The 22,700-nt window shown below is 40.9% G+C and overlaps 1 protein-coding gene across 6 annotated transcripts in view; it reads right to left on the bottom strand.

Moving 5' to 3' along the window:
* The window catches only part of Trim37 (tripartite motif containing 37), a 111,861-nt gene that overhangs the window by 4,108 nt on the left and 85,053 nt on the right, over positions 1 to 22,700 (bottom strand). For 3 of the 6 annotated variants that reach the window (XM_042690794.1, XM_042690803.1, XM_042690785.1), the window contains 2 exons: positions 22,100 to 22,210; positions 19,404 to 19,482 (listed from right to left, as the gene is read on the bottom strand). In XM_042690794.1, the coding sequence (XP_042546728.1) occupies positions 19,404 to 19,482; positions 22,100 to 22,210 (190 nt within the window). Of the gene's footprint in view, positions 1 to 18,505; positions 19,483 to 22,099; positions 22,211 to 22,700 lie in introns of those variants that run through there. The other 3 variants (XM_042690822.1, XM_042690775.1, XM_042690812.1) reach the window with 3 other exon arrangements.

The raw sequence follows: 22,700 nt of genomic DNA, 5'->3' as shown, positions 1-22,700 counted from the left end.
CAAAGATGAAAATATACTAGTAACGTGTTACACACAGGGAACTATGACAGAATGGAAGGGGAGGGCTGTTAAGCCCAGAAGCAGTGCTATGGACTCACCAGGTCACATGGAACCAAAGGAGAGGCAAGCCCATGGAGGGCATCTTTCCCGTTCATACTAACTGCCCTGCAGCAGCCCCTGAAGCCAGGATTCTGACTTTGCAGAGCTCCACAGAGCAGTAATGGATGCTCCCCATAAATGTATCAGCCAGGATGGGAGTGTGGTTTAGCAGTAGAGTGCTTGCCTAGCATGCATGAAGTCCTAGGTTTGATTCTTCAGTACCACATACACAGAAAAAGACAGAAGTGGTACTGTGGCTCAACTGGTAGAGCGTTATACTTGAGCAAGAAGCTCATGAATATTCAGACCTGAGTTCAAGCCCCAGGACTGGCAAAAAACAAACAAGCAAAAAAAACAAAAACCAAAAAAAAACAAACAAAAGAGAGCTTTTAGAAAAAGAAAAGCCCATAGAGTGGGTACTTTTATTCTTAACCTTCCCTAGGCAGAATTTAGAAACTGAAATGGGGAAATCTAAAACTATTATGTGAAGATTAAAATGAATATACAAAGAGGAATAATTACTCAAAGTTTTCTTCCAAACTTTTTTTTTTGGTTGGTTGTGGGGCTTGAACTCTGGGCCTGGGCGCTGCCCCTGCACTCTTCAGCTCAAGGCGAGCGCTCTACCACTTGAGCCACAGTGCCACTTCCTGTTTTCTAGTGGTTAATTGGAGATAAGAGTCTCACAGACTTTTTTCCCCCCGGGCTGGCTTTGAACCATGATCCTCAGATCTTAGCCTTCTTAGTAGCTAGGATTACAGCTCGGCTTCCAAACTTTTTTATGAGACACAGGTCTCACTATGAACTTGTGATCCAAGTGGCTGGGATTAGTTGTGTGCCTACATGCCCAGCTCTTTTTATCTTTTATCTACCTCCTTCCCCCCTCCCCCCCAGCCTGAACTCTGGGCCTGGGCGTTGTCCCTCAGCTCTTCAGCACAAGGCTAGCACTCTACCCACTCGAGCCACCGCGCCACTTCCAGCTTTTTCTGCTTATGTGGTGCTGCGGAATCGAACCCAGGGCCTCATGCATGCAAGGCAAGCACTCTACCACTGAGCCACCTTCCCACTAAGCCACCTTCCCAGCCCCTTGCCCAGCTCTTTCTGTAAATTACCTTTATAAGTTCAAAGTAACAACTTGGGCAAATTTTTTACATGGTTCATTACTTTCTGCATTATGATTTTTAAATTTCATTGTCAAGCTGGGTATGAGAACATGAGTTTTATTATAAATGCAGCATTGGTAGGTGAAGGCAAGAAAACCCTAAGTTTGAGACTAGCCTAGTCTACCTAGTAAGGCCCTGAATCAAAGCAACAAAAAACTCCATGAAATTAGTTTTTGATTCAACAAATCTACACTTTACATACTAAAAAGTAACAGTAATTTCACTTTCTACTGAGATGAAGACCTAGAATTCTGCCTCCCTCTTATCAACAAAGTAAGACAACCACAAATTACTTTTAAAAAAAGACAGGAAACTGACATTGAAGACTAATCCAAGATGGGAGAGAGCAAGCTCCTACAGGGGGATAGGAGACACCATTCCTATTTTCCTAGGCTGACTAGCTGTGAGCAGACACTGGAAAGAATGACCAAAGTGATGAATGGTGAAGGATTGGAAAAAGCCCTATTAAATGTCAACTGGTACAGCAACCTGTGAAATACCTCACAAACTTATCAACAGTTGGGTACTACAGGCCCATGACTGTAATTCTAGCTATTAAGGAGGCTGAGATCTGAGGATATAGTTTGAAGCCAGCCCAGGAAGAAAGTCTGTGAGTCTTTTATCTCTAAAATTAATCAGCAAAAAGCCAGAAGTAGAGTGTGGCTCAAGTGACAGACCACCCGACTTGAGTGAAAAAGTGAATCCAGAGTGTGAGGTCCTGAGTTCAAGACCAAGTACTGACACACAAAAAAAGAAATACAACTATTTTGAAAAAAATCTTAGGACTGGGAAGGTGACTCAGTGGTAGAGTGCTTGCCTTGCATGCATGAGACCCTGGGTTCGATTCCTCAGCACCACATAAGCAGAAAAAGCTGGAAATGGTTCTGTGGCTCAACTGTAGAGCAATAGCCTTGAGCTGAAGAGCTGAGGGACAGCGCCCAGGCCCAGAGTTGAGGCCCTATGACCAGCCAAAAAAAACAAAAACAAAAAGATCTTATTGGTTTATCTCCCATCTCTATAGAACCGGTGTTATATGGAAGACCTGGATATGGAGAGGATATGGGAAAAGGCCACAAATACGCTGCTCTAACTGCACAGTTGATAGTGCAGCTGAGGAAATTCATTAGGAAAGAATTCTAACCCTGCGGCTTGACCTCTATGCCTGGGCACTGTCAGTCAACTCTTCAGCTCAAAGCAAGTGCTTTACCACTTGAGCCACAGCGCCACTTCAAGTTTTCTGGTGGTTTATTGGAGATAAAGAGTCTCAAGGACGGGGATGGGAAGGTGGCTCAGTGGTAGAGCGCTTGCCTTGCATGCCAGAGGCCCTGGGTTTGATTCCTCAGCACCACATAGGCAAAAAGAAAAAAGCCGGAAGTGGCACTGTGGCTCAAGTGGTAGAGTGCTAGCCTTGAGCTGAAGAGCTGAGGGACAGCGCCCGGGCCCAGAGTTCAGGCCCCATGACCGGACCCAAAAAAAAACAAACAAGGAGTCTCAAGGACTTTCCTGCCTGACTGTCTTTGGACGGTAATCCTCAGATGTCAGTCTCCTGAGTAGCTAGGATTATAGGCATGAGCCGCCAGCATCTGGCAAGAATGTTCCTTTAAAACTAGCTGTGAAATGAGCATCCCCAACCTATACCAATACCAATAAATATTTAAATAATGGAAGAATATTACTGGGAGAGGGACAAATAGCTTAGTGGCAGAGAGCTTGCCTAACAGATGTGAGATCTTGGGTTTGATCTCCAACATTGGGAAAAAGAAAACAGACACCCATTTGAAATGCAGTACAAAGAGAAATTATAAGCTTAGGGTCAGAAGAGATACTGCTCTGGTAATTAGTAATACAATTAATATACAATGTCATAGGAATTTAAAATCACTAGGACTAATAAAGCCTTGAACCAAGTACAACTCCTTTAACTCAATTTCTGCAATAAAGGACTAAGCAGTAAAATATCTGCTCAGCAGAAGTAGTATAGCTATATCCAACAAAGTAAATTTTAAATCTAAATTAGAAGAGTAAAGTTACTTCATATTAATAAAGGGAACTTTCCCTGAAGAAGATATAACAGTAATTAACATACACCAAAATACTGGGGCATCTAGGTAGAAGCTGGTTACCGATGGCTCACGCCTATAATACTTGCTACTCAGGAGGCTGAGATTTGAAGGTCACAGTTTAAAGCCAGCCCAGGCAGGAAAGTCCTTGAGACTCTTATCTTCAATTAACCACCAGAAAACCAGAAGTGGCGCTGTGGCTCAAGTGGTAGAGTGCTCACCTTGAGTGGAAGAGCAGGGGGACAGCGCCCAGACCCAGAGTTCAAGCCCCACGACCGACAAAAAAACAAAACAAACGAACAAAAAAGTACATGTAGGGCTGGTAATGTGGCTTATTGGTAGAGTGTTTGCCTAGCATGCATGAAGCCCTGGGTTCAATTCCTCAGTATCACATAAACAGAAAAAGCCTGAAGTGGTGCTGTGGCTCAAGTGGTAGAATGCTAGCCTGGAGCAAAAGAAACTCAGGGTCAGAGCCCATGCCCTAAGTTCAAGACTCAGGACTAGCAAAAAAAAAAAAAAAAAGTACATGTAGACCTCAATGTAGTGATAAGCTGGAGACTCCAATACCCTACTGTCAACAGTAGATAGTTAGTTCATCCAGGCAAAAACAACCAACTTCACAAACTTCAGATTTAAATGTCCTCATACACCAACTGGACCTAACAAACATCTACAGAATATTTCATCTAGCAGTTGCATAACGTACATTCTTCTCGGAAACACATGGAACATTACCCAAAACAGACTGTATTCTAGATTATAAGGCAAGTATCAGCAAATACAAGAAAACAAATAATCCCCTGCATCATGTCATATCATAGTGAAATAAAATTAGCAGTGAAGAAAAAACCATTAGCCGGCACCGGTGGCTCACGCCTGTAATCCTAGCTACTCAGGAGGCTGAGATCTGAGGATCACAGTTCAAAGCCAGCCCAGGCAGGTTAGACTGTTATCTCCAATAAACCACTAGAAAACCAGAAGTGGTAGTGGCTCAAGCGGTAGAGCGCTCGCCTTGAGCTGAAGAGCGCAGGGACAGCGCCCAAGCCCAGAGTTCAAGCCCTACAACTGACAAAAAAAAAAAAAAAAAGAGAGAGAGAGAAAAATCATTAAAAAATGAGGAATTGCTGGGCACCGGTGGCTCACACCTGTAATCCTAGCTACTCAGCAGGCTGAGATCTGAGGATGGCAGTTCAAAGCCAGCCCGAGCAGGAAAGTCCATGAGACTCTTATCTCCAACTAACCACTAGAAAACTGGAAGTGGCACTGTGGCTCAAGTGGTAGAGTGCTCACTTGGGCTGAAGAGCACAGGAATAGCCCAGAGTTCAAGCCCCACGACCACCACCACCACCAACAAAAAAGGAATTCCAACAGTTCCTAGAACCCAATGAAAATGAAAACACAACCTTCTACCACCACCCATTGGATACAGCAAAGGCAATTCTTTTTTTTTTTTTTTGGTCAGTCATGGGACCTGGACACTGTCCCTCAGCTCTTCAGCTCAAGGCTAGTGCTCTAACCACTTGAGCCACAGCATCACTTCTGGCTTTTTCTGCTTATGTGGCACTGAGGAATCAAACTCTGGGCCTCATGCATGCAAAGCAAGCACTCTATCACTGAGCCACCTTCCCAGCCCCCAGCAAAGGCAATTCTAAGAGGAAAATTCATAGTGTGCTCCTACATGAACAAAACAGATACCAAATAACCTAAAATAATGCACCTCAAGCTCTTAGAAAAACAAGAAAAAACCAAACACAAAGCAAGTAGAAGGAAAGAAATATTAGGACAGAAATGGAAACTCAGAAAAACCATACCAAAAAAAAAAAAAAAAAAAGAAAAAAGGGCTGGGAAGGTGGCTCAGTGGCAGAGTGCTTGCCTTGCAATGCATGAGGCCCTGGGTTCGATTCCCCAGCACCACATAAGCAAAAAGAAAAAAGCCAGAAGTGGCGCTGTGGCTCAAGTGGTAGAGCGCTAGCCTTCAGCTGAAGAGCTGAGGGACAGCGCCCAGGCCCAGAGTTCAGGCCCCACAACTGGACCCAAAAAAAATTTAAAAAAAAGAAAAAAAACCCAACAACAATGAAACACAAAGTTCTTCAAAAAGATAACATTGATAAACCTCTAGACAATCTGACTAAAACAAGATAATTCAAATAAAATTAGGGATTAAAAGGTGCCATCACATCAAATTTTTTTTTTTTTGTTAGTCGTGAGGCTTGAAATCTGGGCCTAGGCAATGTCCCTCAGCTCAAGGCTAGCACTCTACCACTTGAGCCACAGCACCACTTCTGGTTTTTTGAGTGGTTTATTGGAGGTAAGGGTCTCAGGACTTTCCTCACCCAGCTGACTTTGAACCATGATCCTCAGATCTCAGCCTCTTGAGTAGCTAGAATTGCAGGTGTGGTTACCTGGCGCTGGGCCATCAAATTATTCAACCTATCAAATTTGCGCCAAGAGATTATAAAGCATTTAAATAGATGTGAAACAAGCAATGAAACTGAAGCAGCAATAAAGAATCTCCCAAGAGCCAGGCACCAGTGGCTCACTTCTGTAATCCTAGCTTACTAGGAGGCTGAGATACAAGGATTGCGATTCAAAGCCAGCCTGGGCAGGGAAATCCATGAAACTCTTATCTCTAACTATCAAAAAGTCAGAAATGGAGTTGTGGCTTATGTGGCAGAGCCCTAGTCTTGAGGAAAAAAGCTAATGGACAGCACACAGGACCTGAGTCCATGCCCTAACACTGGCACAAAAAGAAAAAAAAAAGAATCTCCTAACAACAGCAACAAAAAAGCCCAGGACCCAATGGATTCACAAATTCTAGAAAGTCTATAAAAATCAACAATAGGGGCTGGGAAGGTGGCTCAGTGGTAGAGCACTTGCCTTGCATGCATGAGGTCCTGGGTTCGATTCCTCAGCACCACATAAGCAAAAAGAAAAAAGCCAGAAGTGGCGCTGTGGCTCAAGTGGTAGAGCGCTAGCCTTGAGCTGAAGAACTGAGGGACAGCGCCCAGGCCCAGAGTAAACAAACAAAACAAAAAAAGAACAATATTCCTCAAACTTTTCCATGATATATAGAAGCAAGGATCACTACTCCAATTTTATGAAGCCGGAATTATACTCATCCCTGAACCAGAGTCACAACAAAGTAAACTACAGACCAGAATTTTTGTGTATGGAAGCATACACAAAATGCAATAAAATACTTGATAACCCAATTCAACCATGAATTTAAAAAATCATACACCATGAGATCAAGTTGGTTTCATCATAGGTATGTATGGCTGTTCAGTATTCGTAAATCAACAAACAATACAACACATAAACAGAATCAAGGACAAGAATCACAACAGATGCAGAAAAAGCTTTTGACAAGGTAGGCGCCAGAGGCTCACGCCTGTAATCCTAGCTACTCAGGAGGCTGAGATCTGAGGATCACAGTTCAAAGCCAGCTCTGGCAAGAAAGACCGTGAGACTCCTATCTCCACTAAAACACCAGAAAACTGGAAATGGAGCTGTGGCTCAACTGGTAGAGCACTAGCCTTGAGCTGAAGAGCTCAGGGACAGCGCCCAGGCCCAGAGCTGAAGCCCCACACCCCACCCCCCCCACCAAAAAAATAGAGCTTTTGACAAAATCCAACTTCCTTTTAAAATGATAAAAACTCTAAGAAGCTAAGAACAGAAGGATCATTCCTCAACTTAATAATGGCTATATATGACAAACCTATAACCAACTCATACTAAATAGAGAAAAGCTGAAACCATCCTTTTTAATTTATTGCATCAGTCCTGGAGCTTAAACTCAGGACCTTATCTCTGAGATTCTTTTTTTTTTTTTTTTTTTTTCTTTTTTTTTTGGGTCCGGTCATGGGGACTGAACTCTGGGCCTGGGCGCTGTCCCTCAGCTCTTCAGCTCAAGGCTAGCGCTCTACCACTTGAGCCACAGCGCCACTTCCGGCTTTTTTCTTTTTGCTTATGTGGTGCTGAGGAATCGAACCCAGGGCCTCAGGCATGCAAGGCAAGCGCTCTACCACTGAGGTACCTTCCTAGCCCCATCTCTGAGATTCTTTTGCTCAAAGCTAGATCTCTACTACTTGTGCCACAGTGCCACTTCCAGCCTTTTCTATTTATGTGGTACTGAGGAATCGAACCCAGGGCTTCATGCATGCTAGGCAAGCACTTTACCACCAAGCCACATTTCAAGACTGTAACCATCCTTTTTAAATCAGGAAGCAAATAAGAATGTTTGCTCTCTCCACTTATTTATGATAATACTGGAACTCCTACTCAGAGCAATAAGGTAAGTAAAGGCTTCAAAAGGGGGAAGAAAAAGTCAAACTACCAATGATCCTATATGATCCTATATCTAAAGAACCCTAAAGATTCTTCCCCAAACACCTAGAGCTAAAAAGCACCTTCAGCAAAGTACAGGATATTAACACACAAAACTCAGTGGCTTTTCTGTATGCCAGCGAGCAGGTAGAGAGAAAAATTAGGACAACTCCATTCAAAATAACTTAAGAACAAAATAAAACCTAGGAATAAACCTAATCAGGGATGCAAATGACTTCTTTAGTGAAAACTATAAAACCTGAAAAAACTGAAGACCTCATATTTATGGGTTGGCAGAATACCATAAGAATGACCATAATGCCAAAGATGATCTATAAATTTAATGCAGTATCATCAAAGTTCTAGTCATTCTTCCCAGGGATTCAAAATTTCATATCAAGCATGAAAGGCCCTGAAAACAGCCAAAATAATTGTGTGTGGGCTCTTTGTGTATGGGTATGTGTGTGTGTTTTTTCAGTACTAGGGCTTTAATCAGAGCCTGGGTACTCTGTCCCCTACATTTTTTTTTTCACTCAAGACTGGCTACTACTTGAGCCACAGCTTTTTTGGTGATTAACTGGAGATAAGAGTCTCACAGACTTTCCTGGTGCCTCACACCTATAATCCCAGTTACTCAGGAGACTGAGATCTAAGGATGGTTCAAAATTAGCCTAGGCAATAAAGTCTTATTTCCAATTAACAACCTACAGGCTGGCAGTAGGGTTGCGATGCAAGTGAAAAGAGCACTAGCCTTGAGAAAAAAATCAGAGCCCAAAACTCTGAGTTCAAGCCCCAGTACTAGCTTGGGGGGAGGGGAAAGGGGAGACAGGGACAGACAAAGACAGATAGCAGACTTCAGAGAAACAGTTTTTAAAAATTATCTTGGTATGGGTATAAAAACACACCTAAAGACCAATGTAACAGACTAGAAGGCCTAGATCTATAGTCATGTGATTTTTTTATATTGGAGCTAAAAATACATGTTAGGACGTCTCTTTGACCAATGGTGCTAGGAAAACTGGATATCCACATGCAGAAAATGGAACAGAACTTATCTTTTACTTTGTACTAATATCAATTCAAAGTGGATCAAAAACCGCAACCAAAACCTTGAAACTACTATATGAGAGAGTATGGGAAACTGTCACTTATTGGTATAGGCAGAACTTCCTGAATGGAATTCCAGAAGCTCAGTAAATAGGAGAATTGATGTATAGGATTACATCAAGTTAAAAAGCTTCTGCAGCCAGGCACCGGTGGCTCATGCCTGTAATCTTAGCTACTCAGGAGGCTGAGATCTGAAGATCGCCATTCAAAGTCAGCCCAGGCAGGGAAGGCCTTGAGACTCTTATCTCCAATTAACCACCAGAAAACTGGAAGGGAAGTAGCACTGTGGCTCAAGTGGTAGAGTGCTTCCTTGAGCTGAAAAGCTCAGGAATAGCTCTCAGGCCCAGAGTTCAAGCTCGACTGATTAAAAAAAAAAAAAAAAACCTTCTGCAGGAGCTGAGATGCAGTTCAGTGGCAAAGTGCTTGCCTCACAAATGCAACATTCTGGGTTCACAATCCCCAGTACCAAAAAAGAAAGAACAAAAACAACAATGTGAGTCAGGTGCTGGTGGCTCACACCTGTAATCCTAGCTACTCAGGAGGCTGAGATCTGAGGACTGCAGTTCAAAGCCAGCCTGGACAGTAAAGTCTGTTAGACTCATCTCCAATTAATCACAGAAAAAAAAAAGCATGGTAAAATTTAATCCCTAAGCTAAAAAGCCTACAGAATAGGAGATTTTTGCTAGCTATTATCTAGCAACCATCTGATTACCAAAATATGCAAGAAGCTCAACCCGCCCCCCAACCCCAATACCTCCAAAGTATCACATGACTCATTAATAGGTAAAGGATCCAAATGAACATTTCTCAGAAGAAATACAAATGGCCAAAAAATATATGAAGGAACATTCAAGATCCCTAGCCATAAAGGAAATGCAAGTCAAAAACACTGAGATTCCAGCTCCAGTCAGAATGGCCGCCATTAAAAACATGAACAGGGGTTAGGAATGTGCCTTAGTGGTAGAGCGCTTGCCTAGCATGCATGAAGCCCTAGGGTCGATTCCTCAATACCCCATAAACAGAAAAAGCCAGAAGTGGCAGTGTGACTCAAGTGGTAGAGCGCTAGCTGTGAGCAAAAATTGCTCAGGGACAGCGCCCAGGCCCAGAGCTCAAGTCCCAGGACTGGCTGGAAAAAAAAAAAGAACATGAACAAATGCTGTTGAGGACGTGGGGAAAAGGAACCTTATTACACTATTGGTAGGAATACAAAATAGTGTGGCCATTATGCAAGTCAGTATGGAGACTGATTAAAACACTAACTATAGATCTACAGTGATACCATCAGGCATTAATCGAAAAGATTATGAATAAAGATACAATAAAGGTACCTGCATAACCATGTCTATGGCAGCACTATTCACAATAGTCAAGTTATGAAAATAGCCAAGATGCCCTACAGCTGATGAATCAATTAAAACAATGTGGATGTGTGTAGATAGATGAAACTTATTCTTCCATCCAAAAGAATAATACATCATATGCAGGGAAATGGATGGACCTGGACAAAGTATACTGAGTGAAATCAGTCAGCACATATTTTGAAAGAGCATATAATTTTCTCTCATTTGTAGAAGTTAGCACTAAAATATAAACATACATGAAACACATCCAAGACCATCTACATGTAACCAAAGTTAGCACTAAAATATAAACATACATGAAACACCTCCAAGACCATCTACATGTAACCAATTAAAGTGACAAAGTATGATCAAAGGAGAGGGAAAGGCTGATGAATGCCGAGTGGAATGGTGGGCATATTTACAGGCATAAAATTCAATGTACATACATGAAAATGGAACTAGGAAACTTGAAGAGATGGGTGGGAATGGGATTGGATGAGAGTGGAGGAAAAAAATGATAGGAGAGGTTAACACTGATTAAGATTCATTGTATACAAAATGGGTATGTTAAATCAAAACACCTTAAGTATTTGAAATAATAATAAATTGGAAAAAAAAATCTGTGTTTGTGCCATGCATTGGTAGCTCACATCTGTAATCCTACCTACCCAGGAGGCTGAGATCTGAGAATCAAAGTTCAAAGCCAGCCCAGGTAACAAAGTCCATGAGATTCATCTCCAATTAACCACCAGAAAACCCCAAGTGGTACTGTGGCTCAAAGTGGTAGAGCATTAGGCTTGAGCAAAAAAAGCTCAGGGACAGTGCCCAGCCCTGAGTTTGAGCTCCATTACTGACAAAAAAAAAAAGAACCTGACCTCAGGAGTACTTGATAAATTAATGCCAAAAAACTGATGTAGCTTGTGAATTTGTATTCAAACAATTTCTAATATCATGCAAAGAAACTAAGTTTATGCCTTTTTTAAACAGTAAGCTAGGATTTGTTTATCACATGTGTGTAATCAGCAGTTTCTAAGATGTCATATTTTTCAGATACATCATTCAATGAATGTACCAATAAATTACCTCTAATCACACATTTCTGATTTGAAAAATATTCTCAAAACATTAAAAGTGATAAATCTGTATATGAATGTTTGCTTTGGATTTTGATTGGTGAATGATGGTAGGGAAGAATGTATGTAATGAACAAACTCTAGAACTCTAATTTATCATTTTCCAATCTTCTAAATCATGTAGGTATATTGTTATTTTTGGCTATGATTGATTTAGTAGGATTTTTTCCCCCAGAACAGCTTTGAGTTTTCCAAATGGGAATGAGTCATAGCCATTCAAGACTCATTTTCCTAGGACATAAACAAAAGAGTAGGAATCTCATCTTTTCTTAATCAGCAAATGGGAAATACCCTTCCAAAGTATGATTTCACTGCAATTTTACCTCAATCTCTGAAAATTGTCATAGTCATCAGCATTATTATATGTGTCTATAATGGAAGTGATAAACTATTTTTTCCTCTTAAAATGTGGCATTTATTAGTGAGAAAAGCAATAAATTCATCACTGGCATTAACAAAAAAGGTCTGCTCACTTTCAGGCTTAAGTATCTATTCACCTCTCCACTGTTCTATTTGACATTTTTTTTTTCAAAACAAAATATAGACAGACCTACAAAGGCAAGAAAAAGAACACTAAAGAGATGAATTATCAGAATTAGGTTCAGATATAACAAAGATTTTGGAATTGAGATGCTTTTATTTCTCTGTTGTTGTTAAGGATGGTCAACTAGTTCGTTAGGACTAGGCAAGAACTACCGCTAATTAGCCAGGTTCTAGCGGCTTGTGTCTATAATCCTAGCTACTCAAGAGGCTGAGATCTGAGAATTAAGGTTTGAACTCTTCTTTCCAATAAACCACCAAAAAGCCAGAGGAGGAGGTGTGGCTCAAGGGGCAAAGTATCAGCTATGAGCAAAAAAGCTGAGGCCCTGAGTTGAAGCCCAGTACCCCGGCCCCCCCTCCCCGAAAGTCTACCTCCAACACAAACCCTCAGCCTGAGGTTTTTTTTTGGGGGGTGAGGGGTGCAGTACTAGATTTTGAACTTACTAGGCAGGCCCTCTACTCTTGGACCACATCCTGTCCCTTTTTCTGTCTTTCAGGATCTTACCCTTATGCCTGGGCTGGCCTGAATCACAATTGGCACTTCCCCCACTGTAGGGATGACACACACCTTTGGAGTCTCAAGAACTTTTTGCCCAGGCAAGAATTGAATTGCCATCTTTCCAGCTCTACCTCTTGAGTATTTAGGATTATAGGCATGAGCTGCCATTCACAACCTCTGAGAGACAGTTGTATACAACAGCTGTTGTATACAGGGGCCCCAAGTAACTCTTCCTTGGGGCTAGTAGGCTGGTTTGATTTGATAATTCATAGTGCAAGGCAAAGAACTTAGAAAAACATTTTAGTTATAATTACAGTTTTATTGGATGAAAAAAGGCCAAAGGGAGAACCCACACAGGGTTACAAATGTGAAAGTTCCTTTTCCTTAGTCAAGTTGCTCCCAGTCAAGAAGCCTCCTCAGGCTTCAGTGTCTACTTTTTCATTATAATTTCATCAAGTGGTGGTCATCACATGGCCTTGAGCCTCACCCTCAAGTCATCTTTAGACCTTTCTGGTATGGCAGTCCCTATCCTGAGCCATCTTATTGCAGTGCTCAGCATAAGTAATTCTTGTCAACTCAGCAATATCCAAAATTTAGAGACTACTTACTTCCTGGGAAGAGAGACCAGCAAATTTTATGTAGCATTCTTCACAATCCAATACACAGACATACAGTACCCTAGAGAATGAAAACTTAGGCTCACTTAAAAATCTACATACAGCCGGGCGCTGGTGGCTCACGCCTGTAATCCTAGCTACTCAGGAGGCTGAGATCTGAGGATCACGGTTCAAAGCCAGCCCGGGCAGGAAAGACTGTGAGACTCTTATCTCCAATAAACCACCAGAAAACCGGAAGTGGCGCTGTAACTCAAGTGGTAGAGTGCTCGCCTTGAGCTGAAGAGCTGAAGGACAGCGACCAGGCCCAGAGTTCAAGCCCCACGACCGACAAAAAAAAAAAAAAAAAAAAAATCTACATACAGCTGTGTATAGCTGCGAACATGAAATCTCAGCATGAAGACAGGAGCCGGTGGCTCACGCCTGTAATCCTAGCTACTCAGGAGGCTGAGATCTGAGGATCACGGTTCAAAGCCAGCCCGGGCAGAAAAGTCCGTGAGACTCTTATCTCCAATAAACCACTAGAAAAGTGGAAGTGGTGCTGTAGCTCAAGTGGTAGAGCCCTTACCTTGAGCTGAAGAGCTAAGGGATAGTGCCCAAGCCCAGAGTTCAAGACTTACAGCCCACAAAAAAAAAAAAAAAAATCTCAGCATGAGAGGCAGAAGCAGGAGGAATGGGAGTTTAAGGCCAACCTAAGATTAGACAGTGGAATTCCAGACTAGCCCAAACTACAAGTGCACGCGCACGCGCGCGCGCGCACACACACACACACACACACACACACACACAGGTTTGTAAAGTTTATAATCATCCTAAATCAGAAATAACCCCAATATCCTTCACATGAAAATACTGACTTAGCAATTAAAAAGAGATAAAATACTGATTCACACAAGATGGTAAGAGTTAATTACATCTAAGTGGAAGACTGTATATCATGTATTTCTAAGTATGTTTCTCTAGAAAAGTCAAAACTGACTGGCAGTGAGGCCCAAGTGGTAGAGGGCTCGCCTACCAAATGCAAGGCTAAATTCAATCCATAGTATTGCAAAAACAATTTAAGCTGAAGAGCACAGGGACAGCACCCAAGCCCAGAGTTCAAGCCCCACGACTGACCAAAAACAAAACCAAAAATAAGCTAGCATGCAAAAACATAACTCTCCTACTATATAAAAAAGTGAAAACTAAAAGGACAAAGAACAAAGCAATGGTAGCCAGGACTTTGGGAGAGTTTATGTGCAGAGGACCATCACAAGGGAATTTTTAGGGTGAAATGCTCTGTGTAGTATTATGTTGGTAGATACATGACATTTGTTAAAATCCACAGAACTGTATGCCCGAGGACTGAATTTTAATGCATGTAAATTAAAAAAATCAATCAGGATGTGTGTAGGAGGACAGAATGCAGACGATAATGATGAATCTAACTGTATTACAAATGAATCATATAATCACAATGAGGATAAGAAAGTAATGCACTTTTGAATCTAAAGAAGTAAAATAACTTTTGAAAAGGCACTTTGACATACTGAAACGACAGATGACAAGATCTGTACACTAATCAGGAGCTAATGGCTCAAAGCCGTAATTGTAGCTATTCAGGAGGCTAAGATTTAGAGGACTACTGTTTGACACTAGCCTCCTGAAAGGCTGTGAGACTCCATCTCCAAAAATAATGGGCAAAGAGCTGGGTTGGAGGTATGGATCAATAAGTCAGTGATAAGCATGAGACCCTGAGACCAAATCCTAGTACTACCTTCCCCCAAGAAACAAGCTCCCCCTTCAAAGAAATACCTGTGCTGGTCACAGTGGTAAGCACCTGTAGTATGAGCTATCTGGAAGGCCCAGGCAGAATTGCTTGATACCAGGTATTTTGAGGTATTTCCATTCTGGGAAATATATGGAAACCTCGAGAAAGAAAGAAAGAAAGAAAAGAAAGGAAGGAAGGAAGGAAGGAAGGAAGGAAGGAAGGAAGGAAGGAAGGAAGGAAGGAAGGAAGGAAGGAAAGAAAAGAAAGAAAGAAAAGGAAGGAAGGATGGAAGGAGGTAGGGTTGAGAATGTAGCTTAGTGGTAGAGTACTTGCATAAAGTTGGGGCTCAATTCCTCAGTACCACATAAACAGAAAAAGCTGGAAGTGGCGCTGTGGCTCAAGTGGTACTAGCCTTGAGCAAAAGAAGCTTAGGGACTGTGCCTAGGCCCTGAGTTCAAGCCTCAGGACTAGCAAGAAAAAAAAAGGCAAAAGCAGTATATTATAAATAATAAACTTTTTTTGGGGGGGTGGGGGAGGCACAGTGAGGGTTCTGAAGCTTCTTGATTTGTGTATTATGGTTGAAAGAGCAAATAAACACACTGTAGCTAATGAGAGCCACAATGTGCACCTGTAAATAGAAGGAAGGCTAGAATGAGCCCTGTGGGTCTGGATGGGTATTATAATTATCAACACAAATTCAGATTTTTAAAAAAATTTTACACATAAGGGGGCTGGGAAGGTGGCTCAGTGGTAGAGTGCTTGCCTTGCATGCCTGAGGCCCTGGGTTCGATTCCTCAGCACCACATAAGCACAAAGAAAAAAGCCGGAAGTAGTGCTGTGGCTCAAGTGGTAGCACGCTAGCCTTGAGCTGAAGAGCTGAAGGACAGCACTCAGGCCCAGAGTTCAGGCCCCACGACCGGAACCAAAAAAAATAATAATAATAAAATGAAAAATTTTACACATATGCGGAAACACCTACAAGTGTATTATAGTAAGCATGCATGTATTTCCTGTTCTAGCTACTGAGCAGGCTTGGAAGCAGCACATTCTAGTAACAAGCATACTAACACTCTAAAATTTTTTTTTTCTGGTCCTGGGGCTTGAACTCAGGGCCTGGGCACTGTCCTTGAGCTTCTCTGTGCTCATGGCAAATGCTCTACCACTTGAGCCACAGCGCCACTTCCAGCTTTTTCTATTTATGTGGTACTAAGGAATCAAATCCAGGGCTTCATGCATGCTGGGCAAGCACTCTATCACTAAGCCACAATCCCAGCCCCTCCAATTTTTGTCCATTTCCTAATAAGAGTAAGAGAGGAGTCCGGCATTGGTGGCTCATGCTTGTAATGCTAGCTACTCAGGAGGCTGAGATCTGAGGATCATGATTCAAAGCCAACCTGGGTAGGAAAGTCTGTGAAACTCTTATCTCCAATAAACCACCAGAAAACTGGAAGTGGCACTGTGGTTCAAAAGGTACAGTACTTCCCTTGAGCAAGGCAAGAGAGTTCAAACACACACACACACAGAGTAAAAGGAAAAAGAGAGAGAAGGAAATAGGAAACTAGAAAACTTCCCTCAGAATACCATAGCAATAATGGGTTTCTGAGCAAAACATCATAACATGCACACCTGCAATACTACATAAAACCTTTTGGTACCATAATACACACTAAAAAGAAAAAGAAAAAAATGAATGACATGGAATTAAAATAGGCCTGGAGGTGGGCACACTACCAGAAGGGAAGAAGGGGAACACAGAGGAAGAATAGCACTGATGTAAGTTTATTTGTCCAAATGAAAACAGAACAATGAAACTTCATAAACTTGTTTTAAAAGGGTGAGAAGGGTATGAGGAGAATGACAAATGAAACTGATCAAGACACACTGTTTATACACGTGGAAATGTTACAATGATCCTGCTTATAAAAAGAAAATAATGGCAAGATCCAATAACAAGTGCTAAAATTAGACCTCAGAAGAAACAGAGTACATGTAGTCTCAAAGAATCTGTCTCAAATCTTTCATAGTTATAAAGGGAAAATCAATAAATTTATATTTGGGAACTCTGGCAGACCACTCCTCAATCAAGCAATCTGATTAATACTTCACCAACAGTAGGTTTCAACATCATTCATATACCCCATGTCATGATGCAGTAAAGAGGGCACACTACCTCTGTAGTATCTTTCCAGACAAAGCATAGCAATTAAAAAAGAAAAAAGCATTGGAGGGCACATGCCTGTAAGCCTAACTTTGTGGAAGATTGAGATTTGAGATTGGGGTGGTGGTGGTGGGGGAGAACAAGGTTATTAAAGAAAAGGAAAACTTAGGAACTCTCATAGCCTAGCGGACACTAAGAGAAACATGATAATGAACTGGACTATCGAGATCGTGTAATTTAGAGCAGAATAAGGACATTAGTGTAATAATCAATAAAATCTAAAGACATGCTATAGTTACTAACAATACTATAGCCAAGACTAACCTCTATATGTAAAGTATTAAAGAGAAGACAAAAAATGTACAGGGACTCAAAAATTTTCCAACTCTAATAAATATCTACTTATCTCAAAATAGTAAGAAACAACAATTTAGTTGGTGCCTATAATTTTAGCTACTTAGGAGGTTGAAATCTGGATGACTGAGGTCCAAAATCAGCCTGGGTAGTAATTTCCAGTGAACTCTACCTCCAAGTAACCAGCAAAATGCTGGACTGGAGGCATAGCTCAAGTGGTAGCCATGAGCAAGACATCCAATGAGAGCATGAGGCCCTGAATTCCAACACTGGTACTGTGCCCCCACATACAAAAAAGAGAAGAAAAAAAAAAAAGGCAATCTTTTAAGTTTTAGATTACTAGATATTAGAACACCGGTTGTGATTCAAGTGTGATGAACTGGTAAAGGTACTATTTCAAATCTTTATCACCCAATCCTCCTTCCCAAACTTTGGATTCTTCTATCAAATGGGGAAAATATTCCATCATCCATCCTATAAGGATTTAATAAACCAAGTGATTACTGATGTCCAGAAACAATATGCTTATGCACAATATAAGCATTACTACAACTTTAGACCTAAGAGAAATCCATTATGCAGGAGGTGTTCTCAGAAATTTGAGATTAAAACAAAAACAAAACCAAGAAACATAGTGAGGTGAGGTAACAAAATGACTAGTGGAAATCTTGCTCTTCAGCAAAAGGAAAAGTTTAAAAAAAGGGGATGGGGGGAGAAGGCCTATGAGTACACTCAAGAAGATGGGCCACAAAGGAGGTCAAGAGATTTTTATCCTATGGCCTGGCCCTCCCTCACTGCTTTTTAAACCCTAGTATGCCCATGAAGGCAGATACATCAAGGATAAGAAAGCACTAGTGTCCCTGGCATGACTGAGATGCTGGGTACTGCTGGGGCAATGGCTCAAAGACAACACCTGCCTGACATATGCAAGGCCCTGAGTTCACAACACCCAGTCATCTTAAAAAAAAAAACCAAAAACACACACAGACATGGTATGTAAGATAACAAGGAACTGGGGTAAAGAATCATTTTTCAAAGACACTGTTACTAAACACTATTATGTATGAAGAAATCTTTTAGGTCCTTTAAGGTTATAATTATAGAACAACTAGAATAGAAATTGTCATCACTCTTCTTCACAATATGATCTTGTCTATACTGCAGACCAGCTATAAGAGAAAACAAAAATGGGTTTCTGCTCCCACTTTTTAATAAACCGCAGAGGCACATTTTCTCAAGTTAATTTTATTAACAAAAAGTGCAAACTAATTTGAAAAAAGTAAACTATAAGTCACAGCATTCAAGATGATATTAGACATGGAAAAGTGAACAATATTAGGCAAAATATAAGCCAGTGAGATGTCTCTCCCATGTACAGTTTATTCATGCTTTTTCAATAGTCTCTTGGCCAATGTTTAGTATAATTTTCACAAATACATAGCAGCTCAAACACAAATGCAGGAGCACAACAGCAAAGTTTGGCAACTATTTTAAGTTTGGGATTCATTATGAGTATGAAAGAAACTCTTGTATATAGTACACTTGCATATTCGTAAAACCCTTATACATAGTTATACTTGCATATTTGTGTAATATGCATGAATCTTTAAATGTACTGACACTGAAATTAAGAATGTTAAAAGTATTTGTTGCATTATAGTTGGATGGTAAGATAAAGAAAAAATGAAAACCCTTTAAAATGTTCTGAAATATGTCCACATGACCAGGAATAAAACAACTCCCATTAAATTAATCCAAATGTAATTGGAGATTAAGTCTATAGTGCCTCAATTATTCATATCAAGTGTCTAAAGGACAGAATCTACTCTTAAGTAATCTTTCTGTTCACTAGCTATACACTGATTAAAAACCAAAACAGAAAATTGATCACTTATACCTTAGTATCTAGCCAAAGAGCGAAGAGCACCAATGACAAGTGACAGGGAGCATGCATGTTTCTACATTTGCTGGCACTTATTTGACCTGTTACAGGACAAAGACTGCCTTTTATTACTGTACTAAATTAATTAAGGATAATAGTGCTATTTGATAATAATAAAATTCTTCTCATCCGATTAATTTTCCCCAATTTTCTGCTGTCATATATAACTGTGCTTGTTTCTAAGTTTCTGACTATTTTAGGTAGAGATGTAAAACTGATATTATATTTGATATCTGTCTGATGATGACACTGAGCACCAACTACACAAAGTTCACAATCAAAGAAGCTTGTAACTCGGTTCTCTTGATCTGCAATTACCTTCCACTGTTTTCATCAGTGCTGAAGTGGAGAGTTTCAGGGTCTATTTGTTCACCCTCAGGAAAACTGGAATGCGTGTCTAAGGGAAAAAAATTAAAGATAAAAAATTTCAAAATATTAAAAGGTGAATTTTCTTTCCCAAGTCTTTGAACAAATCTATCTTCAGAAATGTGTGATCTGCATCAGATGTGAACACAGAGAAACAGGACAGGAGAGAACACAAAATGTACAGCAGGCCCTGCAGTGGGAAGATGGGAGGTACTGTCATACTCTGTCCTCTGGCGGCCATGGTGAGGCAGCAGAAGGAAGACATAACAACTATGATAAAGTCTCAAGACTCAGATTCTGCAAGCATACCACAGGTCTCAAAGCCAACATCACAATGCCTACCAGTATACAGAGTAACTGGCCCTTGTAGAAGCAGAGAGAATACTAATGATGCCTTCATACTTACAAATCACCAAATACTTGCCTCTGAATGGAAAAACAAACTAGAGTACTGGAAATATGTAAAAGACAAAGTTAACAACTAGCATAAACCTGCCAATGCGGTCATTCCAGGAAATTTTGCAGAAATATTCAGATATATTATTAAGGACCCTGTATACTTCAAGTATTTCACTAAAATTATATTACACCTTTTCATTGTTTCATGAAAGGTACTTTAGATATTCACATCTCAGGGGCTGGGAAGGAGGTTCAGTGGTAGAGTGCTTGCATTGCATGCATGAGGCCTAGATTCAATTCCTCAGCACCACATAAGCAGAAAAAGCCAGAAATGGTGCTGTAGCTCAAGTGGTAGAGCCTTGAGCTGAAGAGTTAAGGGACAACACCCGAGCCCCACAACCGACAATAAATAAATAAGAAAGAAAGAAAGAAAAAAAAGAATCATATCTCAGGAAGCTAAGATATGAGGATCACAGCTTGAAGCCAGCCTGAGAGGAAGGTCCATGAGACCCTTATTTACGATTAGTCATCAAAAAGCCGGGAGTAGAGCTGTGACTCTGTGCTTGGCTTGAACAAAAAAGCTTAGGGGGGCTGGGAAGGTGGCTCAGTGGTAGAGCGCTTGCCTTGCATGCATGAAGCTCTGGGTTCGATTCCTCAGCACCACATAAGCAAAAAGGAAAAAGCCGGAAGTGACGCTGTGGCTCAGGTGGTAGAGTGCTAGCCTTGAGCTGAAGAGCTCAGGGACAGTGCCCAGGCCCAGAGTTCAGGCCCCACGACCGGACCCAAAAAAAAAAAAAAAGCTTAGGGACAGCACCCAGGCCCAGAGTTCAATCCCAAGGGCTGTCACAAAAAAACAAAGAAATCCACATCTCAGTGATATAGTTATGATATGTTCATATGACAGACCACTAGCTTGCCATAAAAATTTTTATAAACGGGACGCCAGTGGCTCACGCCTGTAATCCTAGCTATTCAGGAGGCTGAGATCTGAGGATCACAGTTCAAAACCAGCCTGGGCAGGAACGTTCATGAGACTCTCATCTCCAATTAACCACCAGAAACCCAAAAGTGGCACTGTGGCTCAAGTGGTAGAGCACTAGCCTTGAACTGAAGAGCTCAGGGACAGTGCCCAGGCCAAGTTCAAGCCCCAGGACTAACCCAAAATAAATAAATAAATAAACAAATAAATAAATAAAATCAAAAGCAAAAAAACAGGGGCTGGGAATGTGGCTCAGTGGTAAAGTGCTTGCCTAGCATTCATGAAGTCCACAGTATCACATAAACAGAAAAAGATGGAAGTGACACTGTGGCTCAAGTGGTAGAGTGCTAGCCTTGAGCAAAAGCTCAAGGATAGTACCCAGACCTTGAGTTCAAGCCCCAGGACTGGCAAAAAAAAAAAAAACCCACAAAACCCAGCAACTTCATTTAGGTAAAAGGAATGTTAATAAAAACAAAATAAAGTATTAACAGGTTTCTATGGTGAATTTTTTATGATTTATTTTAGGGAAAGGAAAATAAAAATGATTTCATAATATGTATACATTTCTAATAAGACAGAAAAAACTAGTTTAAAAAAATTACAGAGTCAAGAAACAGTAGTTCACACTTATAATCCTAGCTACTCAAGAGGCTGAGATCTGAGGATCAGTTTGAAGCCAGCCCTAGCAGAAAAGTCTGCCAGACTGTTATCTCCAACAAATTACTCAGAAAAAGCTGGAATGGGAGCTGTAGCTCAAGTAGTGAAGCACTAGCATTGAGCATGAAGAGGCATAGGGATAGCGCTCAGTCCCTGAGTTCAAGCCTAGGACGTTATAGAAGAGGAAAAAGTCAAATTTCCCCATAGCCAGGAGCTGGTTTTGGTAACAGGTTAAACAGTACTGTTGAAGCCAGAAACGGTCTCCAATCAAAGTTCTCTGATCCTTTGGTTTTACTAGTTCATTACAATTTAAAGCTGTTGTCAGGCCACAGGCTATTAAAAAAAAAAAAAAAAAGCAGGTTGGGGCACTTCACTGTACCCAGGAAGCAGGAATCATAAAGTATCTCACCATGCAAGCCAAGTAGTAGCTACTCATTTTCCTCAATACTCACCATATGGTTAACCAAAGAATGATGTGTCACAAATGACAGTAATTTAAAACAAAAGAAGAAGGAAAAGCAGCAGAGCAGGCAAGCAGAAGCAGCAGAAGAAGAGGAAAAGGTGATGGCAGCGATGGTTTTGTTAAGCTCTAAAAGGACACCACGTGCTGCACCTTCATCCGGGGGCTGTGCCATGAAAGGGTCATTAAACCCAGCCATGTTGGGGTGTTCCTCTTGCTCCTCATTCTCAGTGTCACATTCAATATCACTGTCGCTACTGATTCCTGGAAGGAGGAAACATTTTCTCATGAGACACTACCTTGAAAGAAGCAGCAGCTCTGCTTCTACTGACCTTAGATTCTTAACACAATTCTACTCTGAGAGCCAACAGTTAACAGACTAAACAGAAGGAAAATAACAACACACATCTGAATTCTTTTCAGTTTTTTTTTTGAACAGTGCTTTTACTTTTTGTTCTTAAAATTGAGTACTATAGTTCCAAAACTACTTTTAATTTCATTAAACTAAGAATATTTTTCCAGCCAAAATACTAGTTTCTAGCCCAAGACATAAATAAATTATGTAAAAAGATATAGTATAGGTTCAGAGAAAATTCCAGAGACAAGTTGGTTTCTGACCTATTTGGGCCTCTAGTTTGTGTTTGTCTGTCAGTTTTGTTGGTATCCCTACCATTTTAGAAATGAGGCACTTGCTTTGTGTTGGGAAAAACACAGATAGAAAATCTCTCTGAAAGTAGAATACCACTAAATGCTA

Source organism: Dipodomys spectabilis, unplaced genomic scaffold (assembly GCF_019054845.1).
Source record: "Dipodomys spectabilis isolate Male_0828 unplaced genomic scaffold, ASM1905484v1 ptg000004l, whole genome shotgun sequence".
NCBI lineage: Eukaryota > Metazoa > Chordata > Mammalia > Rodentia > Heteromyidae > Dipodomys > Dipodomys spectabilis.
This window is presented reverse-complemented; position numbering and strand designations above follow the sequence as displayed.